Source organism: Chlorocebus sabaeus, chromosome 6, assembly GCF_047675955.1.
Source record: "Chlorocebus sabaeus isolate Y175 chromosome 6, mChlSab1.0.hap1, whole genome shotgun sequence".
In the NCBI taxonomy this organism is placed as follows: Eukaryota; Metazoa; Chordata; class Mammalia; order Primates; family Cercopithecidae; genus Chlorocebus; species Chlorocebus sabaeus.
In genome coordinates this window covers 4,360,116-4,379,877 of record NC_132909.1, presented here as the reverse complement: position 1 = coordinate 4,379,877, position 19,762 = coordinate 4,360,116, and the positions used below count along the sequence as shown (strand labels likewise).

The 19,762-nt window shown below is 49.9% G+C and overlaps 1 protein-coding gene across 1 annotated transcript in view; it reads left to right on the top strand.

The window, feature by feature from the left end:
• Positions 1–3,692, top strand: part of CACNG7 (calcium voltage-gated channel auxiliary subunit gamma 7) — a 30,105-nt gene extending 26,413 nt beyond the window's left edge. The window contains exons 5-6 of the mRNA XM_007997967.3: positions 1,220–1,365; positions 1,783–3,692. Coding sequence (XP_007996158.1) covers positions 1,220–1,365; positions 1,783–2,040 — 404 coding nt within the window. The 3' untranslated portion in view covers positions 2,041–3,692. The remainder of the gene's footprint in view (positions 1–1,219; positions 1,366–1,782) is intronic.
• Positions 3,693–19,762: the final 16,070 nt, after the last annotated feature.

Sequence of the window (19,762 nt, the reverse complement as noted above, 5' to 3'; positions counted from 1 at the left end):
CAATTGTAAATGGTGTTAAAAATGTACCTCCTTCAAAGAGGTGTTGTGAAGTTTGAATGGATTTATATATATTCAACACCGAGAACAGTGCCTGGCACAGACCAAGACCTATATAAGTCGTTGCTATTATTATTGCTATTGTTGCAATTATTATCCACACAGCCTCAGCTCAGGCCTCATCCTCTTCCCCCTGGAATATGTCTCCCTCCAGTCTGTTCCCAGCACCAACCAGCCCCCAAGCGTTCTTCTAACACTGGGATCTGGCCCTGTCCTTCCTCTGCTACAAACTTTGTGTAGCTCCCTAGTACCCTTGGTGTCAATGCCCAGCTCCTGGGCCGGGCATTCGAGGTTCACCATGGCTATACCTTCCCCTTTCTCTAACCTCATTTCTTGTGGCTACAGCTCATGTTACAGCTACATGGATGGACCAGCTCTATCTTCCCTCCTTCTCAAACCTTTGCCCATGCTGTACGCTCTGCCAGTATGCCCTTATTCTTCCCTGGGCCTCATCCTTAAGACTTGAACAGGCCAGGCACGGTGGCTCATGCCTGTAATCTTAGCATTTGGGAGGCCGAGGGGGGCGGATCACCTGAGGTCAGGAGTTCGAGACCAGCCTGGCCAACATGGTGAAACCCCGTCTCTACTAAAAATACAAAAAAAAATTAGTCGGGCATGGTAGCGGGCACCTGTAATCCCAGTTACTTGGGAGGCTGAGGCAGGAGGATCACTTGAACCCGGGAGGTTGAAGGCTGCAGTGCGCCAAGATTGGGCCACTGCACTCCAGCCAGGGCCACAGAGTGAGACTCCGTTTCAAAAAAAAAAAGAAAAAAGAAAATAAGACTTGAACAAAGGAATCTTTCCTTCATTTCTCTTGCCCCTGCCCCAGGCGGGTTTGGCGCCCCTTCCAGAGTCCCACAGAGCTCCGTGCTACTTCCTTGTAGCACCTATCACCTTATATGTGACTTGATCAGTGTGTTCCAATTTTCCTTCTCCAATTGCATTGTGAGCTCCTGGATGGCAGATTTAGGGGGGTAAAGGGGGAGGTGGTTGTTGATTCATTTCTGGGCTCCCTGCACCCAACCAAGGCCCAGCACACAAGGGGCTTCCGCAAAGTTAGTCCAGGACAGAATGGGGAGGAGGGGAAGACAGTGAGGTGGGGCTGGGACTGGGAAAAGGGGCCCACTTCTAATGGACGAGGGCACCCCCTCTGCTCCCCTAGGCCTCTCCTTGGTGGTGGGCTTGGTTCTTTACATCTCCAGCATCAACGACGAGGTCATGAACAGGCCCAGCAGCTCTGAGCAGTATTTTCATTATCGCTACGGGTGGTCTTTTGCCTTCGCCGCTTCCTCCTTCCTACTCAAAGAGGTGATGTCCCTGGGACCTAGACTCTAGAGTTCTGAATGGACAGAGGTCTTGGGGGCCTGGTTCCTGAGTCCAGGAGGAAGGAGAGGCTGGAGATGCAGACTCTGGCATCAGAGGGAGGTGGTAGCTGAGGGTCTAACCCCTGGGTCCTGGAGGAAGAGGGGTCTGAGAGCTCCAACTTTTGGGATCCTGAGGGAGGAGGGGTCTGGAGACTGGGACTCCTGGGTCTTGAGGGAGGGGCCAACCCGAGGGCTTGGACTCCTGAGGTCCTGGGGAAAGAGAGGGTTGGAGTCCTGATCCTGGGTCCTGGGATAGGAAGGGGCTTGGGGTGGGTACTCTGAGTCCTGGAGTGAGAGATGAGTCGGGGTCCGGGGATGCGCAGGGGGGCGCCCCTGGGACTCTGACCTTGCCTTGCCGCAGGGGGCCGGCGTGATGTCCGTGTACCTGTTCACCAAGCGCTACGCGGAGGAGGAGATGTACCGTCCACACCCGGCCTTCTACCGCCCGCGTCTCAGCGACTGCTCCGACTACTCGGGCCAGTTCCTGCAGCCCGAGGCGTGGCGCCGCGGTCGGAGCCCCTCCGACATCTCCAGCGACGTGTCCATCCAAATGACGCAGAACTACCCTCCCGCCATCAAGTACCCGGACCACCTGCACATCTCCACCTCGCCCTGCTGAGGCCCGCCCCTCGGAGCGCCCCATGCCTCCTCTTCCTCCTAGTCCTCGGGGGTCTCCCTGCAATGCAGCGCCCCCTTCGGTCCTCGGGACTCCTCGCTCCCACCCGGAGGAGGCTGCGCCAGCTTTAGGCCCCGCCCTCTCCCCAATGGCTCCGCCCACACCCTCCCTTATTTCAATGGCCGCGCCCCCTTTTCCCGACCTCTCGTTTTCATTGGTCCCTCTCCCTCACAAATGACTCCTCCCTTTCATTGCCCCGCCCCTTTCATCTGGCCCCTCCTCTCCAAGAAAATTAGCTCCTCGCTCTTTCTCCACCAGCTGTGCGCTGGGAGCAGCCCGCGGCAGTGCAGGCGCCCAGCTCCCCGGAGCTCCCCAGCCTCCGACCTCACTGCAGGGGCTCTGGGCTGGAGAACAAGTTCGGGCGGCCGCTGGGAATGCCGACCATCCTCTTCTCCCTTCTGCCCTGGGCTTCCTTTTTCCCTGCCTAATCTCACCTCCTGACCTGCTGGGTCCTCCGGTGCAGTGGGAGGGCCGGCTGGCTCCACCCGCAGCCCCGGGGTGGCGTAGGGAAGGGGGTGGAAGCCACGGGTACGGTTACCCTGGCCCTTCCCTCCCCATCTCCCCGACTTCCCTGGAAGGTCCCATTCTTTCTCACCGGCTGGGCTCTTTTCTGCTTCCTGAAGGTTACCTGCCTTTTAGGGGGCTCTTGTCTAAAGGATCTTCTTGCTTTCTCAGCTATTCTTGGCTTCTTTTTCGTCTTCCTCCTCCTTTAACTTTCTCTCCTTTCCTCCTTCCACCTGCTCGTCCCAAGCCGCTGGGTGCATCCCGCCCTAGGCGCACACCAGACGGCCAGAATGGGGACCCTAGGGTGGAGGGAATTCCCACACGCCATCTCCACACCTGTGCCCGCCTCTCCCCCCTCGAGGCCCCGTCGAGGGAGGGAGGGGCAGTAGCGGGGGTCGACACCCCCCCCAAAACCTCTAAGTCTTCCATTTTCTGGCTCTCCTCCTCATTGACGTCCCTCTTCCCCCCTCAGAACCCCAACTCTGGCCTCTTTCAAGGGCCCGTCCGCCCCGTTGGACAGATTTTGGGGGGAGAGGAGGTCACCAGGAACTCGCCCACCCCCCCTTATTAGGGAAAGAGGGGCGAGGTAGCACAGTGCTGTACACGGAACCGGAATGGCCCCCGGGGTGGGGGGAGGGGGGCAAGGGAGGGACGGGGGCTTTTAGTTTGCATCGGAGGGGGGAGGGGGGAGGGGGACCCGCCGCAGTTAACCTGACTTTACGCAGCGATTTTTAACGAGGCTGGGGGGGAGGGGGACACTGGGGATGGGGACAGGGTGGGGTGGGGGGCCTGGCTCTGTTATTTACCGTGTATCATATGTAAATATCGACAGAAACTTCAATAAACTTTATTTCAAACACGTCTCCGCCTGCCCAGAGGGAAGGGATTGGATACAGGGGCCTTAGTCCAGGTCTCTGCTTCTAGGGTTGCAGGCCTAAAGTACTGCAGAATAACATTAGATGGGTCGTTGTTAAATGACTTATCGTAATTATCAACGACAGCGCTTTATACTTCAGTCCGTGTAAAGCATGCAGGACCGTAAATGATACTGGTCAGGATCAATAAACACTTTCTCCTGATATTCTTACGACCACGTAGAGTACTGTTGCTATGACTCGCCTTCCTTCGACATGCATTGCTTCTTTTAACTTTCCTCCCAAACCTGCACGGTCAATTTATTGGCCTCATTTTGCAAATAGGTCCAGAGAGGTGAAGTGACCTATCCAAGATCACGCAGGTGGAACTTGGCAGAGCCATTTGCTAAAACCAAGTTTAGGCCAGGTGCGGTGACTCACGCTTGTAATCCCAGCACTTTGGGAGGTCAAGCCGGGCGGATCGCTTGAGGTCAGGAGTTCGAGATCAGCCTGGCCAACATGGTGAAACGCCGTCTCTAAATTGGCCGGGCGCGGTGGCTCAAGCCTGTAATTCCAGCACTTTGGGAGGTCGAGACGGGCGGATCACGAGGTCAGGAGATCGAGAACTATCCTGGCTAATACGGTGAAACCCCGTCTCTACTAAAAAAAAATACAAAAAAACTAGCCGGGCGAGGTGGCGGGCGCCTGTAGTCCCAGCTACTCGGGAGGCTGAGGCAGGAGAATGGCGTAAACCCGGAGGGTGGAGCTTGCAGTGAGCTGAGATCCGGCCACTGCACTCCAGCCTGGGTGACAGAGCGAGACTCTGTCTCAAACAAAACAAAACAAAACACACACACACACACACACAAATTAGCCGGGCGCGGTGGCTTACGCCTGTAATCCCAGTTGCTCAGGAGGCTGAAGCAGAGAATCGCTTGAACCTGGGAGGTGGAGGCTGCAGTGAGCCGAGATCTCGCCACTGCACTCCAGCCTGGGCGACAGAATGAGACTCCATCTCAAAATAATAATCATAATAAAACCAAGTATCTGGTTCTGAAGCTCAGGCTTCCTCCCCCTTGCACCAGGCAGTGGTGGGTTTTCCCAATGCTTGGCTCAGTCCCTCTGTTGAGAAATGACTGCTACCATTTACTGCACACCTACCGTGAGCCAGACGCCTTCCTTCCTTACGTGATCTCATTAGACATTCACAGCAGCCCTGTTATGTAGGAATTATCACCCCGTTTTTGCAGGTGAAGGAGGCAGGCTCAGAAAGTGGGTGCTGCGATCTGCAGTCTCACCCACTATACTGAGAGACTGAGAACAGCCTAAATGTTTGATAAGCTTATTCTTGCAGCGTATTGTAAAGGAAACACCGTGCCAGATTTTCCCTTCTTTGCCTTGTCTAGATTTGGCCTCTTAAGGATCCATCAGAACGATTTTTGCTATTACAGTCACAACTGTTAACAACCATAGACACATTTATCAGGTCATCATTAGGGTATCAGACACTGCACTAAGCACATAAAAAAAAAAAAAAAAAAATAGACAGGATCTCCCTGTGTTGCCCAGGTTGGTCTTGAACTCCTGGGCTCAAGGGCTCCTCCTGCCTTGGCCTCCCAAAGTGCTAGAATTACAGGCATGAGCCTCCCTACCCGGCCTGCACTAAGCACCTTCGATTTATTAGCTGACTGAATCCTTCCAACCCTCCTGTGAATCAAGCATTCCAATTAGCCCCATTCTATAGATGAAGTAACCGAGGCTCGGGGAAGTGAGGCCACCCACCAGGTAAGATGCGGAGGAGAATTCATGCCCGGTCTCTCTGACCTCAGAGCCCACACTCTTAGCTGCTATAATTTACTGCTATGGATTTGGTGCAAACTCATTCTGTGACCTTGAGCAAATCTTTTAATCTCTGGGGCTTTCCGTTTTTGTTTTTTGGTTTTTTTTTTTTTTTTCTGTAAAAAATAAAACTAAAAAATACCGAGGGCAGTGGTTGGTTTAGAAGGATTCCAAATCCCTCTGGAATAGGGAGGTTGGTGGGGGTAAGTTAGCGGGAAAGAGTTCTCAATCAGCAGGACTTGACTCCCGGAGGGAACTATTCTGAGTCATTTTCAATAATTTCACAAATTTCTGGAGGTCTTGCTTGAGATTTGGGATTGCAAATCATGCTGCAGCTTCGTTGTCAAAACTAAGCGATTCGTACTGGTTGCTTGGAGCCCAGTATTAGAAGGATTCTGAGCATCTGCTCGGTGGGAAAGAGTGTCGCCATTGATTGGTGCTGTCTGCCGTGCTGCTCAATTGGTGCTGTCTGCCTTGCCTGCAGGATGGGCTGCGGTGATGCAAATGCTAGATACTTGCTAACACTATAGGAAAGTTAACAACCTAAAATCCTAAGGTTTGTGGTTTTTTTTTGTTTTGTTTTTTGTTTTTTTTTGAGACGGAGTCTCTGCCGCCCGGGCTGGAGTGCAGTGGCCGGATCTCAGCTCACTGCAAGCTCCGCCCCCCGGGTTCCCGCCATTCTCCTGCCTCAGCCTCCCGAGTAGCTGGGACTACAGGCGCCCGCCACCTCGCCCGGCTAGTTTTTTGTATTTTTTAGTAGAGACGGGGGTTTCACTGTGTTAGCCAGGATAGTCTCGATCTCCTGACCTCGTGATCCGCCCGTCTCGACCTCCCAAAGTGCTGGGATTACAGGCTTGAGCCACCGCGCCCGGCCTAGGTTTGTGTTCTTTTAAAAAGTCAAGCTAGTTCTTTTGTTTATTAAACTTTGAAAATGGAATGCAATCCCACAGTTCAGGATTGGTGAGTTTTTTTGTCTTGTTTTAAAGAAATGCTGTGAAAAGTTGCACCTTTATTTATCCAAAGTGAGTCAGGATGTCCTAACATTCTGAAATCCTCCTCTCCCTGAGGTATTATTAGTTTTTAATTTCAGGAATACTCTATGCATATTCAAGCATATATGCATGTGTTTAAATCCACATATGGATGAGTATGTGGTATACACATTTTTATTGTACACATTTATCATGTAATGCACATAGTTCGGTGCCTTCCAGTTTCAAATGAGAATGCATGATGGGACTCATTTAGTATGTTATATAACTCTACTGTTTCCCAAGCCTGCTTGATAACAATTGTTTGCATAATTTAATTGCATAATTGATTGAGTGCTTACATGCCAGCCATTGTGTGTTTCAGTCCTAAGCCTTTTACATTCTATAACCCCAGGAGGTTTAGTACTCTTAGAATCATTCTCATTTTATAAATGAGATCTTGAGACACAGAGAGGGTAATTAGCTTTCTCCTGGTCACGCAGCTAGTAAGTGGTCAAGCTAAAATTTGAATCCTGAGAGTCTCCTGTGTCTCCAGTACTTACCCACTAAGCTTTGTGTGTGTGTATATATATACTGCCTTCCTTGGCCTCCCAAAGTGCTGGGATTACAGGCGTGAGCCACCGTGCCCAACTTTTTTTGTTTTGTTTTGTTTTGTTTTTAACGAATTTTGCTCTGTTGCCCAGGCAGAGAGCAGTGGCATGATCTCGGCTCACTGCAACCTCCACCTCCTATGTTAAAGCGATTCTCCTGCCTCAGCCCCCAGAGTAACTGGGATTACAGGTACACGCCACTACTCCTGGCTAATTTTGTATTTTTAGTAGAGACAGGGTTTCGCCATGTTGGCCAGGCTGGTCTCAAACTCCTGACCTCAAGTGATCTGCCCTCCTTGACCTCCCAGTGTGCTGGGATTACAGGTGTGGGCCACCATGCCCGGCCCTCTGTGTATATTGAAGCCAACTGGTTCCATTTATTTATCAAGGACCTATATCTCCCTATTGCCCTTAGGAACAAATCTAAGCTCCTCACCTGTGTCCTTTTGCTAAGAGCACCCGTCTCATCGTATGCCGCCCCCATTGCTGCCTGCAGCAGACTGAAGCTGTCTTCCCTACCATTCCTAGCTCCTTCCTGTGCTGAGGGCTTCCTGGGTGGTTTCCTTCCATGGAATCCCCTTCCATCTCTCAGCCATATGGCAAACTCCCTATCCACTCTTTTTTTTTCCTTCTGAGACAGGGTCTTGCTCTGTTACCTAGGCTAGAGTGCAGTGGTGCAATCTTGGTTCCCTGTAACCTTGACTTCCCAGGTTCAAGTCATCCTCCCACCTCAGCCTCCCCAGTAGCTGAGACCACAGGCAAGCACCATCACCCCCCGCTATTTTTTTTTTTTTTTTTTTTGTTATTTTTGGTAGAGACGGGGTCTCGTCATGTTGCCCAGGCTGGTCTCAAACTCCTGAGCTTGAGCAATCCACTGACCTGAGCCTCCCAAAGTGCTGGGATTGCAGGCATGAGCCACCATGCTGGGTTCTGTCCACTCTTGAGATTCAACTTACATGCTCCTTCCACTAGGAAGCCTTCCCTGAGCTTCCAAGGCTGCATCAGGGTTTACCTAAGTGCTTCCACCCTACCCTGTATTGCCTCCCTTAGACCACAGTGATTTACAGGACGATACTACATACCAGTGTTTCTCAAAGTGTGTCCCAGGGAGCCAGGACGTTCCTGAGACCCATTTAGGAAGTTCACAAGGTCAAAGGCATTTTTGTCGTAATACTAAGATATTTTCCTTTTTTTTTGTTCTTATTCTCTCATGAGTATATAGAGTCTGGAGGTTTCACAAGAAATAAGAGCACGACTGAACGCAGAAGCAGACATGAGACTGACTTTCTTCTGTTGAGTCAAATGTTAAATCGATTTAAAAAATATAAACCAATACCATTACGTAATTTTTTTTTTATTTTGGAAACTATAGTTATTTTTATTAAAATAAATTGCTTATGTAAATATACAATAAGTTGATTATTTTACTTAAATACATATTTTGGATTTTTTTTCTCAGTTTGAATTGCAAATATGCAAAATATCAATAGACATAGCACAAATGTAAAAAGCTCTTCGGGGTCCCCTGCAATTTTCTTTTTCTTTTATTTTTAGAGACAAGGTCTTGCTCTGTTGCCCAAGCTGAAGTGCAGTGGTGCTATCATAGCTCACTGCAACCTTGAACTCTCAGGTTCAAGAAATCCTCCCATCTCAGCCTCCTGAGTAGCAAAGACCACAGGTGCGCACCACCATGCCCAGCTAGTATTTTAATTTTTTTTTTTTTTTGTAAAGATGGAGTCTCAAACTCACGGCCTCAAATGACTGTCTCACCTTGGTCTCCCGAAGTGTTGGGATTACAAGTGTGAGCCACCAGCTCTTTACAATTAAGTGTATGGAGGGATCCTGCATTCAAAGGTTTAAATGCCGAAGCTGTATGTCACAGAGTTAGTAAGATTTACCTAATTCCTCTAATGACTATGTAGTGGTCCATTGTAGAGAGGTAATTTATTTGAACAATACACTCATTTTAATTATGAATTTATTTATGTATTTATTCTTAATTTTTAATTTTTTTCTATCTCAAAAATTTTTTCTATTTCTATAATAAATTGATTAGTTTACTTGAGATGGAGTTTCACTCTTGTCACCCAGGCTAGAGTGCAATGGCACGATCTCTGCTCACTGCAACCTCCACCTCCCAGGTTTGAGTGATTCTCCTGTCTCAGCCTCCGGAGTAGCTGGGATTACAGGTGTGCGCTACCATGCCCGGCTCATTTTTATATTTTTAGTAGAGATGGGGTTTCGCCAAGTTGGCCAGGTTGGTCTCAAACTCCTGACCTCAGGTGATCTGCCTGCCTTGGCCTCCCAAAGTGCTGGGGTTACAGGAGTAACCATGCCTAGCCCTGAAATTTAATACTCAGTCATGATTTAAAAGTTTCAGCATCAGAGAAGGGTATAAAGAAAGTAGCTTTTGGTCGGGCATGGTGGCTCACGTCTGTAATCCCAGCACTTTGGGAGGCCAAGGCAGGTGGATCATGAGGTCAGGAGTTTGAGATCAGCCTGACCAACATGGTGAAACCCTGTCTCTACTAGAAACACACACAAAAAATTAGCTGGGCATGGTGGCGGGCGCCTGTAACCCCAGCTACTTGGGAGGCTGTGGCAGGAGAATCATTTGAACCCGGGAGGTGGAGGTTGCAGTGAGCCAAGATCACGCCATTGTACTCCAGTCTGGGCAACAGGTCTAAAAAAACAAAACAAAAAAAACAGATGTTTCCTTTTGTTTTTCTTTTTTGCCTTAATTTTTATGGACACAAATGAAATTTTCCTAAATTGATCATAAGCTATAATTCTTTTTTTAATTTTTATTTTGAGACAGGGTCTCTCTCTGTCTCTTGGGCCGGATGGAGTGCAGTGGCACAGCCTTGGCTCACTGCAGCCTCAACCTCCTGAGCTCAAGGCATCCTCCCACCTCAGGTTCCTGAGGAACTAGGACTACGCTCCTGGTTAATTTTTTAAGAATTATTTTTTGGCCGGGCATGGTGGCTCATGCCTGTAATCGTAGCACTTTGGGAGGCCGAGGCAGGTGGATCACCTGAGGTCAGGAGTTCGAGACCAGCCTGGCCAACATGGTGAAACCCTGTCTCTACTAAAAATACAAAAAATTAGCCAGATATGGTGGCGGACGCCTGTAATCCCAGCTACTCAGGAACCTGAGGCAGGAGAATCACTTGAACCCGGGAGGCGGAGGCTGCAGTGAGCTGAGACCGCACTCCAGCCTGGGCAATAAGAGTGAAACTCCATCTCAAAAAAAAAAAAAAAAAAATATTTTTTGTAGAGTCGGGGGTCTCACTATGTTGCCCAGGCTGGGCTCAAGCAATCCTCCTGCCTCATCTTCTCGAAGTGCTGGGATTACAGGCATGAGCCACCGCGCTCTGCCAGCTGTGATAATTTGCAGGAGAATAGGGACCTCTTTGAGAGACAGATAAAAGCTACGGACCCCCAGAAAAAAAATACTCATACTCACACTATTTTGTACATAATTTCAGGGGCTTCACTGACATCCCGTTAGCTCTTCCAGAATGCCTTGGATTTGTGATTTGGAATCACAATCTCAACAATAGAGAGATCACTCACTGTGTCCCTCCTCCCCTAGGAAGGTGCAGAGAGAACCAAGGTTTGGCTCCGGGTTCCTCGGGGAGGCAAAGAAGAGCCGGAGCTGGAACTCGGGCCACCTGGCTCCCCAGCGTTGGAATATTTCCACTTCACCCTGAATGAGGACGTTTAAGAAACGCTGATCGACGCTTCCTGGTACAGCAGGAAGACATGCCACCACCACTCTGTTCCTCTTGAGGAAACACAAAGGCCCCAGCTGTTGTTGATGAGAAACACTCAAGCACCTGGGAAAAACCACACACTCAGGATATGAGGCAAGGAGAAGGGTTGGATAGGGACAAGAGGTTGGAACTGGCTGCATAGAGGGTGGAGACCCTAGAATATGTATCCACTCATTCTGTGACTCATTCATTTATTTGTTTAGTCGTTCATTCGTTCATTCATTCATTTGTTCAGCAACCCTGGACCGAGGACTCCTGCCCATCAGAGCTAAGCTGGGATCTAGGGGACACGGAAGTAAATCAGACACGTGCCTGTCCTTGAACAGCTCCTGCACTAGTGCAGAGAAGACTGACCGCATGTCAGTCACAAAGTGGCGTTGCTGTGGCTTAAGGGAGCCAGTGCAGGCAGGGTGGAAGCACTGATGTAGACCCTGATGCAGGCTTGGGACGTCAGAGAGGGCTTCCTGGAGGAAGGAGTGTGTAAGTTGAATCTCAAGAGTGGATAGTGCCAGGTGCGGTGGCTCTGTAATCCCAGCACTTTGGGAGGCTGAGGTGGGAGGATCACTTGAGCTCAGGAGTTTGAGGCCAGCCTGAGCAACATGATGAGACCCCGTCTCTACCAAAATGGCAAAAAAAATAGCCGGGCATGGTGGGGCTTGCCTGTGGTCTCAGCTACTGGGGAGACTGAGGTGGGAGGATGGCTTGAGCCTGGGAAGTCAAGGCTGCAGTGAACCAAGATTTTGCCACTACTCTCCAGCCTGGGTGACAGAGCAAGACCCTGTCTCAGAAAAAAAGAGTGGATAGAGGGTTTGCCCTATGACTGAGAGATGGAAGGGAATTCAATGGAAGGAGACCACCCAGGAAACCCTCAGCACAGGAAGGAGCTGGGAATGGTAGGGAAAACAGCTTCAGTCTGCTGGAGGCAGCGATGGGGGCGGCATACGATGAGACGGGTGCTCTTAGCAAAAAGACACAGGTGAGGAGCTTAGATTTGCTCCCAAGGGCAACAGGGAGACATAGGAGAATTTTATTTTATTTCATTATTATTTTTTGGGAGATGGAGTCTTGCTTGTTGCCCAGGCTGGAATACAGTGGCACAATCCCGGCTCACTGCAACCTCCGCCTCCCAGGTTTAAGTGATTCTTCTGCCTTAGCCTCCCAGGGAGCTGGGATTACAGGTGTGCGGCACCACGCCAGGCTGATTTCTGTATTTTTAGTAGAGACGGGGTTTCACCATGTTGACCAGACTGGTCTCGAACCCCTGACCTCAAGTGATCCGCCTGCCTTGGCCTCCCAAAGTGGTGGGATTACAGGCGTGAGTCACTGCCCCTGGCGAGCTCTGGGTCTCACAAGGCTGAATTTAAGATGCCGGCTGGCTGTGTCCTCTGCCGGGGATTTGGCTAGGGAGAGAACCACTTCTAACCTCCCACAGGTTGAGCAGAATTCCCTGTAGTTGTTTGACTGAGGTCTCTGTTTTCTAGTTAGCAGTAGCCACTCACTCTCAGGTCTTTGCCATGATAAGACAGTTTGCTTCCTCAAGGTTCTCAGGAGAATCTCCTTTGCTTTGGTTCTTTCTGGTGTCTTGATCCTTTCCTAAGAGATCACCTGATTAGGTCAGGTCCACTTGGGATAATTTCTTTTTTAATTAAGTCAACTGATTAGGGACCTTAATTATATTTACAAAATCCCCATACCTTGCCATATAATGTCACATAATCACGGGAACAGCGTCACCTCCAAGCGGCAGGTCTTGTCCACACTCAAGGGAAGGAGATTCTCTCAGGGCTGTATGCCAGGGGGTGGGAGTCTTGGAGATTATTTTAAAATTCTGCCAATCACAGTTGGAAGTGAGGACTGAGGACCTTCTCAAGGGAAGGGATTAGCAAACCTATCTCTAAGTCTGCAGGCTCTAGGTCTCTGGGTCAAGCCCAGCAGAGGCCTTGGCTAATGTAAAATGAATACATGAGCAAATGTAGAAATGAGATATTATAAAAGCTCACAACCTGCTTCTTCTGTGACACCCCTTCTGAAGGGGCCTTCCATGAGGTGAAGGAGTGATCAGTGGGTTCAATACTCCCATCTTCTCTTTTTCTTTCTTTTTTTTTTTTTTTTTTGAGACAGAATTTCACTCTTGTTGCCCAGGCTAGAGTGCAGTGGTATGATCTTGGCTCACTGCAACCTCTGCCTCCCAGGTTCAAGCGATTCTCCTGCCTCAGCCTCCCACATAGCTGGGATTACAGGCAGGCACCACCGTGCCCAGCTAATTTTTACATTTTTAGTAGAGACAGGATTTCACCATGTTGGCCAGCCTGGTCTCAAACTCACAACCTCAGGTGATCCGCCTGCCTCGGCCTCCCAAAGTGCTGTGATTACAGGCATGAGCCACCGCACCCAGCAATACTCCCATCTTTCAAAATGAAGTCAAGAGATACTATCTTATTCCTTAAACTCATTCCACAAGTTCACTGCTAGGTATGTGCCCAAGAGATATGAAAACATATGTCCACACAAAAATGTGCACACAAATGTGCACAGGAGCATTATTCATAGTAGCCAAAATGTGGAAAAAACTCAAATGTTCATTCACGAATGGATTAATAAAATGTGATATCTCCCTCTATACCATGGAATATTATTCTGCCATAAAATGGAATGAAGTACTGACTCATGCTACAACATGGATGAACCTTGAAGACATCACTTACTTAGCCTGAAAGCAGCCAGACACAAAGAACCATAGGTTGTACGATTCAATTTCTATGAAATGTCTAGAATAGGAAAATCTATACTGACGGAAAGTACATTAGTGATTGCCTAGAGCTGGGGTGTGGGTGCTTAGATTGGGGGCGAAGGCTAAGTAGTACGCGGTTATCTCCTTGGACTAATGAAAATGTTCTAAAAGTGATCTGAAGTTGATGATTGCACAGCTCTGTACAACTAAAAGTCATTGAATTGTACACTTTAAGTGGGTGAATTGCATGATATGTGAATTCGATCTCAATAAAGCTGTGAAAAAAAGAGATATACTCTTTAGTTGTTGAAATAAATCATGATTTAATCATGCATGACTTAGTGTCACAAAATTACCAATAGAAGAACAAACACTTGGCCAGGCGCGGTGGCTCTCGCCTGTAATCCCAGCACTATGGGAGGCCGAGGCAGGCAGATCACAAGGTCAGGAGATCGAGACCATCCTAGCTAACACGGTAAAACCCCATCTCTACTAAAAATACAAAAAAATTAGCCAGGTGTGGTGGTGGGCGCCTGTGGTCCCAGTTACTTGGGAGGCTGAGGCAGGAGAATGGCGTGGACCCGGGAGGCGGAGCTTGCAGTGAGCTGAGATGGTGCCACTGCGCTCCAGCCTGGGCGACAGAGTGAGACTCTGTCTCAAAAAAAAAAAAAAAAAGAAGAAGAAGAACTAACACTGAGGAAGAAGGGAAGGAAAAGTGAGGGCTGCATGAATCAATTTGTTATCTATTACAGAAAAAATATCTGTACATAATGTATAATTTTGATACATCCAAAAGAAAATCATTATTTAGGGATGTCGAGGCAAGTAAGATAAGAAATAGCTAAGAGTGTTAATAGACAACCGGGCACGGTGGCTCATGCCTATAATCCCAACACTTTGGGAGGCTGAGGCTGGCGGATCACCAGGTCAGGAGTTCAAGACCATCCTGGCCAACATGGTGAAACCCTGTCTCTACTAAAAATGTAAAAATTAGCTGGGCATGTTGCTGCGTGCCTGTAATCCCAGCTACTCGGTAGGCTGAGGCGCAAGAATTGCTTGAACCCGGGAGGCAGAGGTTGCAGTGAGCCGAGATTGCGCCATTACACTCCAGCCTGGTGACAGAGTGAGACTCCATCTCAAAAAACAAAAACAAAAACAAGAATGTTAATAGACTTTTCCAGTAAGGAACAGGATTTGAGGTGGAACAGGCTACATTATTTTTATTATAGTCCCTTGTGTACCATTTGATTTTTTCTTTTTTCTTTTTTAAACCATGAGCCTATATTGATTTGACTAGGAAACACATTTTCATTTAAAATAAAATAAAGAAGTTCCCCCCCCGTTGCTAATTCGTATAATTTAATAGTTCTCAACCAGGGGAGATTTTGTTCCCCAAGGGACATTGAGCAACGTTTGGAGACATTTTTGGTTGTCCCCAAATGCTATTTTTAGGGTGCTATTTGGAGGTGCTATTGGCATCTAGTGGATAGAGGCGAGGAGTACTGCTCAACGTTCCACAATGCACAGGACAGCCTCCACCACACAAAATTATCCATCCCAAATGTCGAGAATGTTGAGGTTGGGAAACCCTGGCTTTAAAAAATTATCTTCATAGTCATTCTTACCAGTGCAGTTATATCAGCACAGGCTCTGGAATTCGGTGTTCTGACCAATCTCCTCCAATACAACTGACCTCCCAACCTCAGTTTTCACATTTTTAAAGTGGGGGCTGCTAAGAGAACCCACTTCTTTTGAAGATGGGACCAATGCCCTCAGGCTCCTTGGAGTCTGTAATATTAAATGTCCAGTTTATTTATTTTTATTTTTATTTTTTTGAGACAGAGTTTCACTCTTGTCGCTCAGGCTGGAGTGTAAGAGTTCGATCTCAGCTCACCGCAACCTCTACCCCCTCCCAGTTCAAGCGATTCTCCTGCCTCAGCCTCCCAAGTAGCTGGGATTACAGGCGTGCACCACCTTGCCCGGCTAATTTTGTATTTTTAGTAGAGGCGGAGTTTTACCACGTTGGTCAGGCTGGTCTCGAACTCCCGACCTCAGGTGATCCACCCACCTCGGCCTCCCAAAGTGCTGGGATTACAGGCCTTAGCCACTGCACCCGGCCTAAATGTCCAGTTTATATTGGTTATCACCATTGTTTGCTGATGTATCTCCCCCTCCCACCCTCCAGCAAAAGAGCAGAAAATAAACAACTTTCCTCAAACGAATTTCATTCCAGGCCTCTTCCCTTGGGGGCTGTTTCTTTGCTTCTAAACCAGGAGTGTTGGAATGCATGTCTAAACTTTCTCCCATGGGCGGGGTGAGAATTAAGTGAAATGACCTAAAGAAATTTCAGTAGGAATGTGAGATGCTGGGTACTGAAAGATATCACCCCTCCAAAGGAAGGGACCAGCAGGAGCAAACACTAGGTAAATAGATGTAGGGAATTTCTGTTTCTGCCAGCCCAGGAGGGAGCCGTAAAGGTGTGTTGGGTTACATGACTATGAATTTCACCTATTGTTGGCTGCCCTCCTCCCCCATAACCCCCTATTGTCTCAGAGCCTCAGGTTACTCATGGATAATGTAGGAACATTGGTGTTCACACTGCAAAGATTCTGTAGGAATTCTGTAAGACAGTGAAGCTTGCCAACAGCCTCCAATCAGCCATGGGGCTAGTTCTTAGTTTCTGATAACATTTGTACGAAGATCGGGTCTTGAGTAAACGGCTTGCCTAGAGCCATATGCAAGCCCACTTCCCTTCCGCGGTCGTACTTGGTTGGAGGCAGCTTCTGTGCCCTTTATAACCAAGAGCAACTGAGTTTAGAGGAGAAGAAGTGTTTTGTCCAAGGTCACACGATGCCTAGGGGGCATCCGTGAAATTTGGACCCAGGACCAAACTTTCAGACTCTCATCTCAGACTCTCCACCTCCAATTGTTCCACTCCCCCAACCTACTAGCTAGTTCTAGAACGGACAGATCCATGCTTCTCAAAACTGTTGCATAGACCCCTACCCAGTCCCAGACGGATTTCTTTAAGACATATTTGCACCCAAGCTTCTCGCATTCTACTCTCCTTCCCAGCCCCAGCCCCATCTCGGGGGCATTTGACTTTACCCCATCAGGTTTGAACTAGGGGAGGGGAGGGAGATGAGAAGAGAAACAAAATTGTTGGTGAAAGTCAAAAGGCTTGTTAACGTTGTAAGTTTAATATTGTTTTATTTGGGGTGGTGGCGGGGAATCTTTGCCCTTGCCACTTGGAGGACGAGCGGTGGGAAGACCCCGGGAAGTTGCGCTTTCCCTTGGATTTTGGGAAAGGGGAGCATTCCTGGGGTCCTTTTGAAAAGGCCCTCCCCTCATTTCCGGCCGCCGCTGCCAGCCTTGGCTGGGCGCCTGGATCCTGTTGCTATGACGACAGGAAGAGGCGGTGGCGGCGGCAAGCGATGCTGAAGAGAGATGGAGGCTAGTGGGGGTGGGGGTGGTGGCATTGGAATGGGGGAGGGGGCAGGGATCCGGGGCTGGGGACGCGGGAGGGGGCGGGGGCAGGGGTATCCTTCATCTCTGACCTCCTCGGGGCATCTCAGCCTGACCCCTCTTCCGTTATTTTTTCCGGGCTTCCTTCGGGTGCCTCCCCAGTCTCTGTGTCTGCCTCTGTTTCTCTGGGTCTCTCTCTCTTCCTGTCTCAGTCCCTCTCCGTCTGTCTCTCTCTGGGTCTCCCTCTTCTTTTCCTGCACCTGCCTTTCTTTCCCCAGGTACCTTCTGCCATCCAGGCCCTTCTACCCTCAATTTCTTTCATTTACTATCTTGCTCCCCCGCTCCCTCTCCGCACCTTCTTCTCTCTTTAAAGCTTCCTTCTCTCTAGCAAGACCTTGCCCCTATCCCCAATTTCTCTCCCTCCCCGCTCTCCATTTCATTCCCTCTCCCCCCCCGCTCTCCCCCATCCTCTCAGTCTCTCTCTTTCTGTCTGTCTCTCCCCATCTGTCCCTCCTCCCTCCTCTCTGGATGACTCTCTCCCTCTCTCTTCTTTCCTTCTGTTTCCCAGATCCTGACCCCCCCACCCACCAACTTACCCCAGCCCTCCCCCAGCCCCTCCCCCCAGCCCCTGGGTTTCTCTCTTTGGGTCTCTGTCCCTGTCCCCTTCTCTCTCTGGATATTTCTCTGTGTGTATCTCTCCAACTTCCTTCGGCGCCCAGCCGCTGCCTCCCCCAAATTTCTCCCTCCCCCATTTCTGTTTCGCGGTCTCTGTGTCTCTCTCTTTCTGTTTCTCCTCATCTCTCTCTGTCTCTCTCCCTCCCTCTCTGGATCTCTCTCTTCTTCTCCGGCTTCCTTCTGCCACTCGACCCTGCCCCCCCTCTTTCCCTTCCCCCATCCATCTCCTCTCCGAGGCTCCCCATCCCTCAGCATCTCCCCTCCCCCTCCCTCCCTACTCCCTCCCTCTCGTCCTCCAGCTCCGCACTTTACCCAGCGACACGAGAACCAAATTGTCTCCTCACCTTTTTTTTCTTAAATATATATATATATATATATATATCTCGACCCTCACTCCCTTGGGGCCCAGGCTCAGAGCTGCCCCTCAGCCCCAGCCTGGCCTCAGCACCCCCATTCCCCATACGCCTCCTCATCTCCACCCCCCTCAACCAGGTCGGACGCCTGGGTCCCTCACTGCTGGGGGAGGGGGAAGCAGCGAGAATTGGGAGCCAAAAGGTTTTTCTGGGGGGGGTGCCAACAGAGGGGGCTCGACGTCCCCTCCTCCGTGCATCGGAGAGTTGACCTGTCGTTAACAGAGGTGAGACAGATCTTTTTATTAATCGGAGGTGGGTGGAGGTAGAATTAATGTTCTGTGACCCCCCCCCCCCCACGAATTCTGGAGAAAAGAGCTGGTCCCCTTCCTAAGAAGAAAGGACAGTGACCCCCTCATACCCGGAAGCTTTAGAATTGGGGGTCCCCTGCTCTCTTCTCCCTGGCAGCTGCTGAGCGATGGACTAACAGTCCCTAAAACCAGACTGTCCCCCAAATTAACAAAATGAAAAGATCTTCAAATCTTTTTTTTTCTTTTTTTTGGACGGAAGGAGAATTTCCCTCCTTTCCCTCCTCTTCCCTTCCCCTCTTATCGCAGGCCGTTAGGGGACGGGGGTCACGGGCTTACCCTCATTGAAAGCAGAAACCTGTTAAGACAGGGTAGGTGGCCGTGCTGGTGGTGAAGGGGCACCAATTCAGGGAGAAGAGGCCAAGAGATCAAGAAGAAAGGAAACTCGGCATGCGGACAGAAAAGAGAGGAAGGGGCCAGCGCCCAGGCCGGGAGGCCGGGGGATGCCCCGTCCAGCGGGCTGCTGAACTGTGGCCTGAGGAAGGGCTGTGTGTGTGGGCAGACGGGAGTTGAGGTGGGGGAGGGAACACAACGTGTGGGGCACTAGGCCCAGTTGCCATGGAGACACCCCCCATAGACAACCTTTTTCCACAGCCCCTTCTCGGAGCAGCCCCAGTCTGAGGCCAGCTGGTGGGGGGCAGTGGAGACCAGGAAGCAACCAGGAGACCAAGGTCACCCTGTACTGGTACCTAGGTTCTGGTTTTTGTTTTGTTTTTTTAAATCCCCCCTTCGTCTAAGGTTTCCAGACTCTTAACTCTAGTGGGTTTGGGGGAAGAAGTTGAAGCAGCAGTGGTGGAAGCAAGTAAGGAGTACATCCCCCGGAGGACAGTTGGGGTCGGGGGAGACAGGCAGGGCTGGGGCATGGTGGTCGGTGGAGAATGTGGAAGAGAGAAATGAAGGAGCCACGGGGCAGCGGGTGCAGGCTGGAAAAGTATTCCTAATTGAAAAGAGAGTTGCAGTCTTGTGGGTCACATTTTTCGGAGGGACACAGTCTACTGGGGGGCTCTTTCTGCATGTGGAAGAAGATGAGGGGCTACAGTGTGTGTTCCTGTACAGGTGAAATCCTAGAGGGGAGTACTGGGGGGCGTTCCCAAGAAGGGAAGCCTGTGGGGGCCTGCGGAGGGGATTTTCCTGGGCAGAGGAGAACTAGGAGCTCTACTGGTGGAGCAGGAGGAAGTGAGTCAAGGGAATTCTATATGATGGGAGAGAAGTTGGGGAGAATGCTTCCTGGTACGTTGAAGAGAGAGTGGGGTTCAATGTGAGTTGAGGGGGATCTCGAGTTGGGGCAAACTGTGGGAAGACCCTGTGTGATGATGAAGGGCTACCAGGAGGGGATTTGGAGGCAGTGGGAGCTGCTGTGAGTGCAGAGGGGCGGGTGGGTGGATGCTGGGCAGAGTGGGGGTACACTGTGCTCCCTGCTATGGGAACACAGGGCAGAGATTGCAATGCTCCTGAACGGAGAGATATTTGGGGTCTAGAGGAAGCCATTCTTGTGAGTAGAAAATGCCGTGAAACTCATGG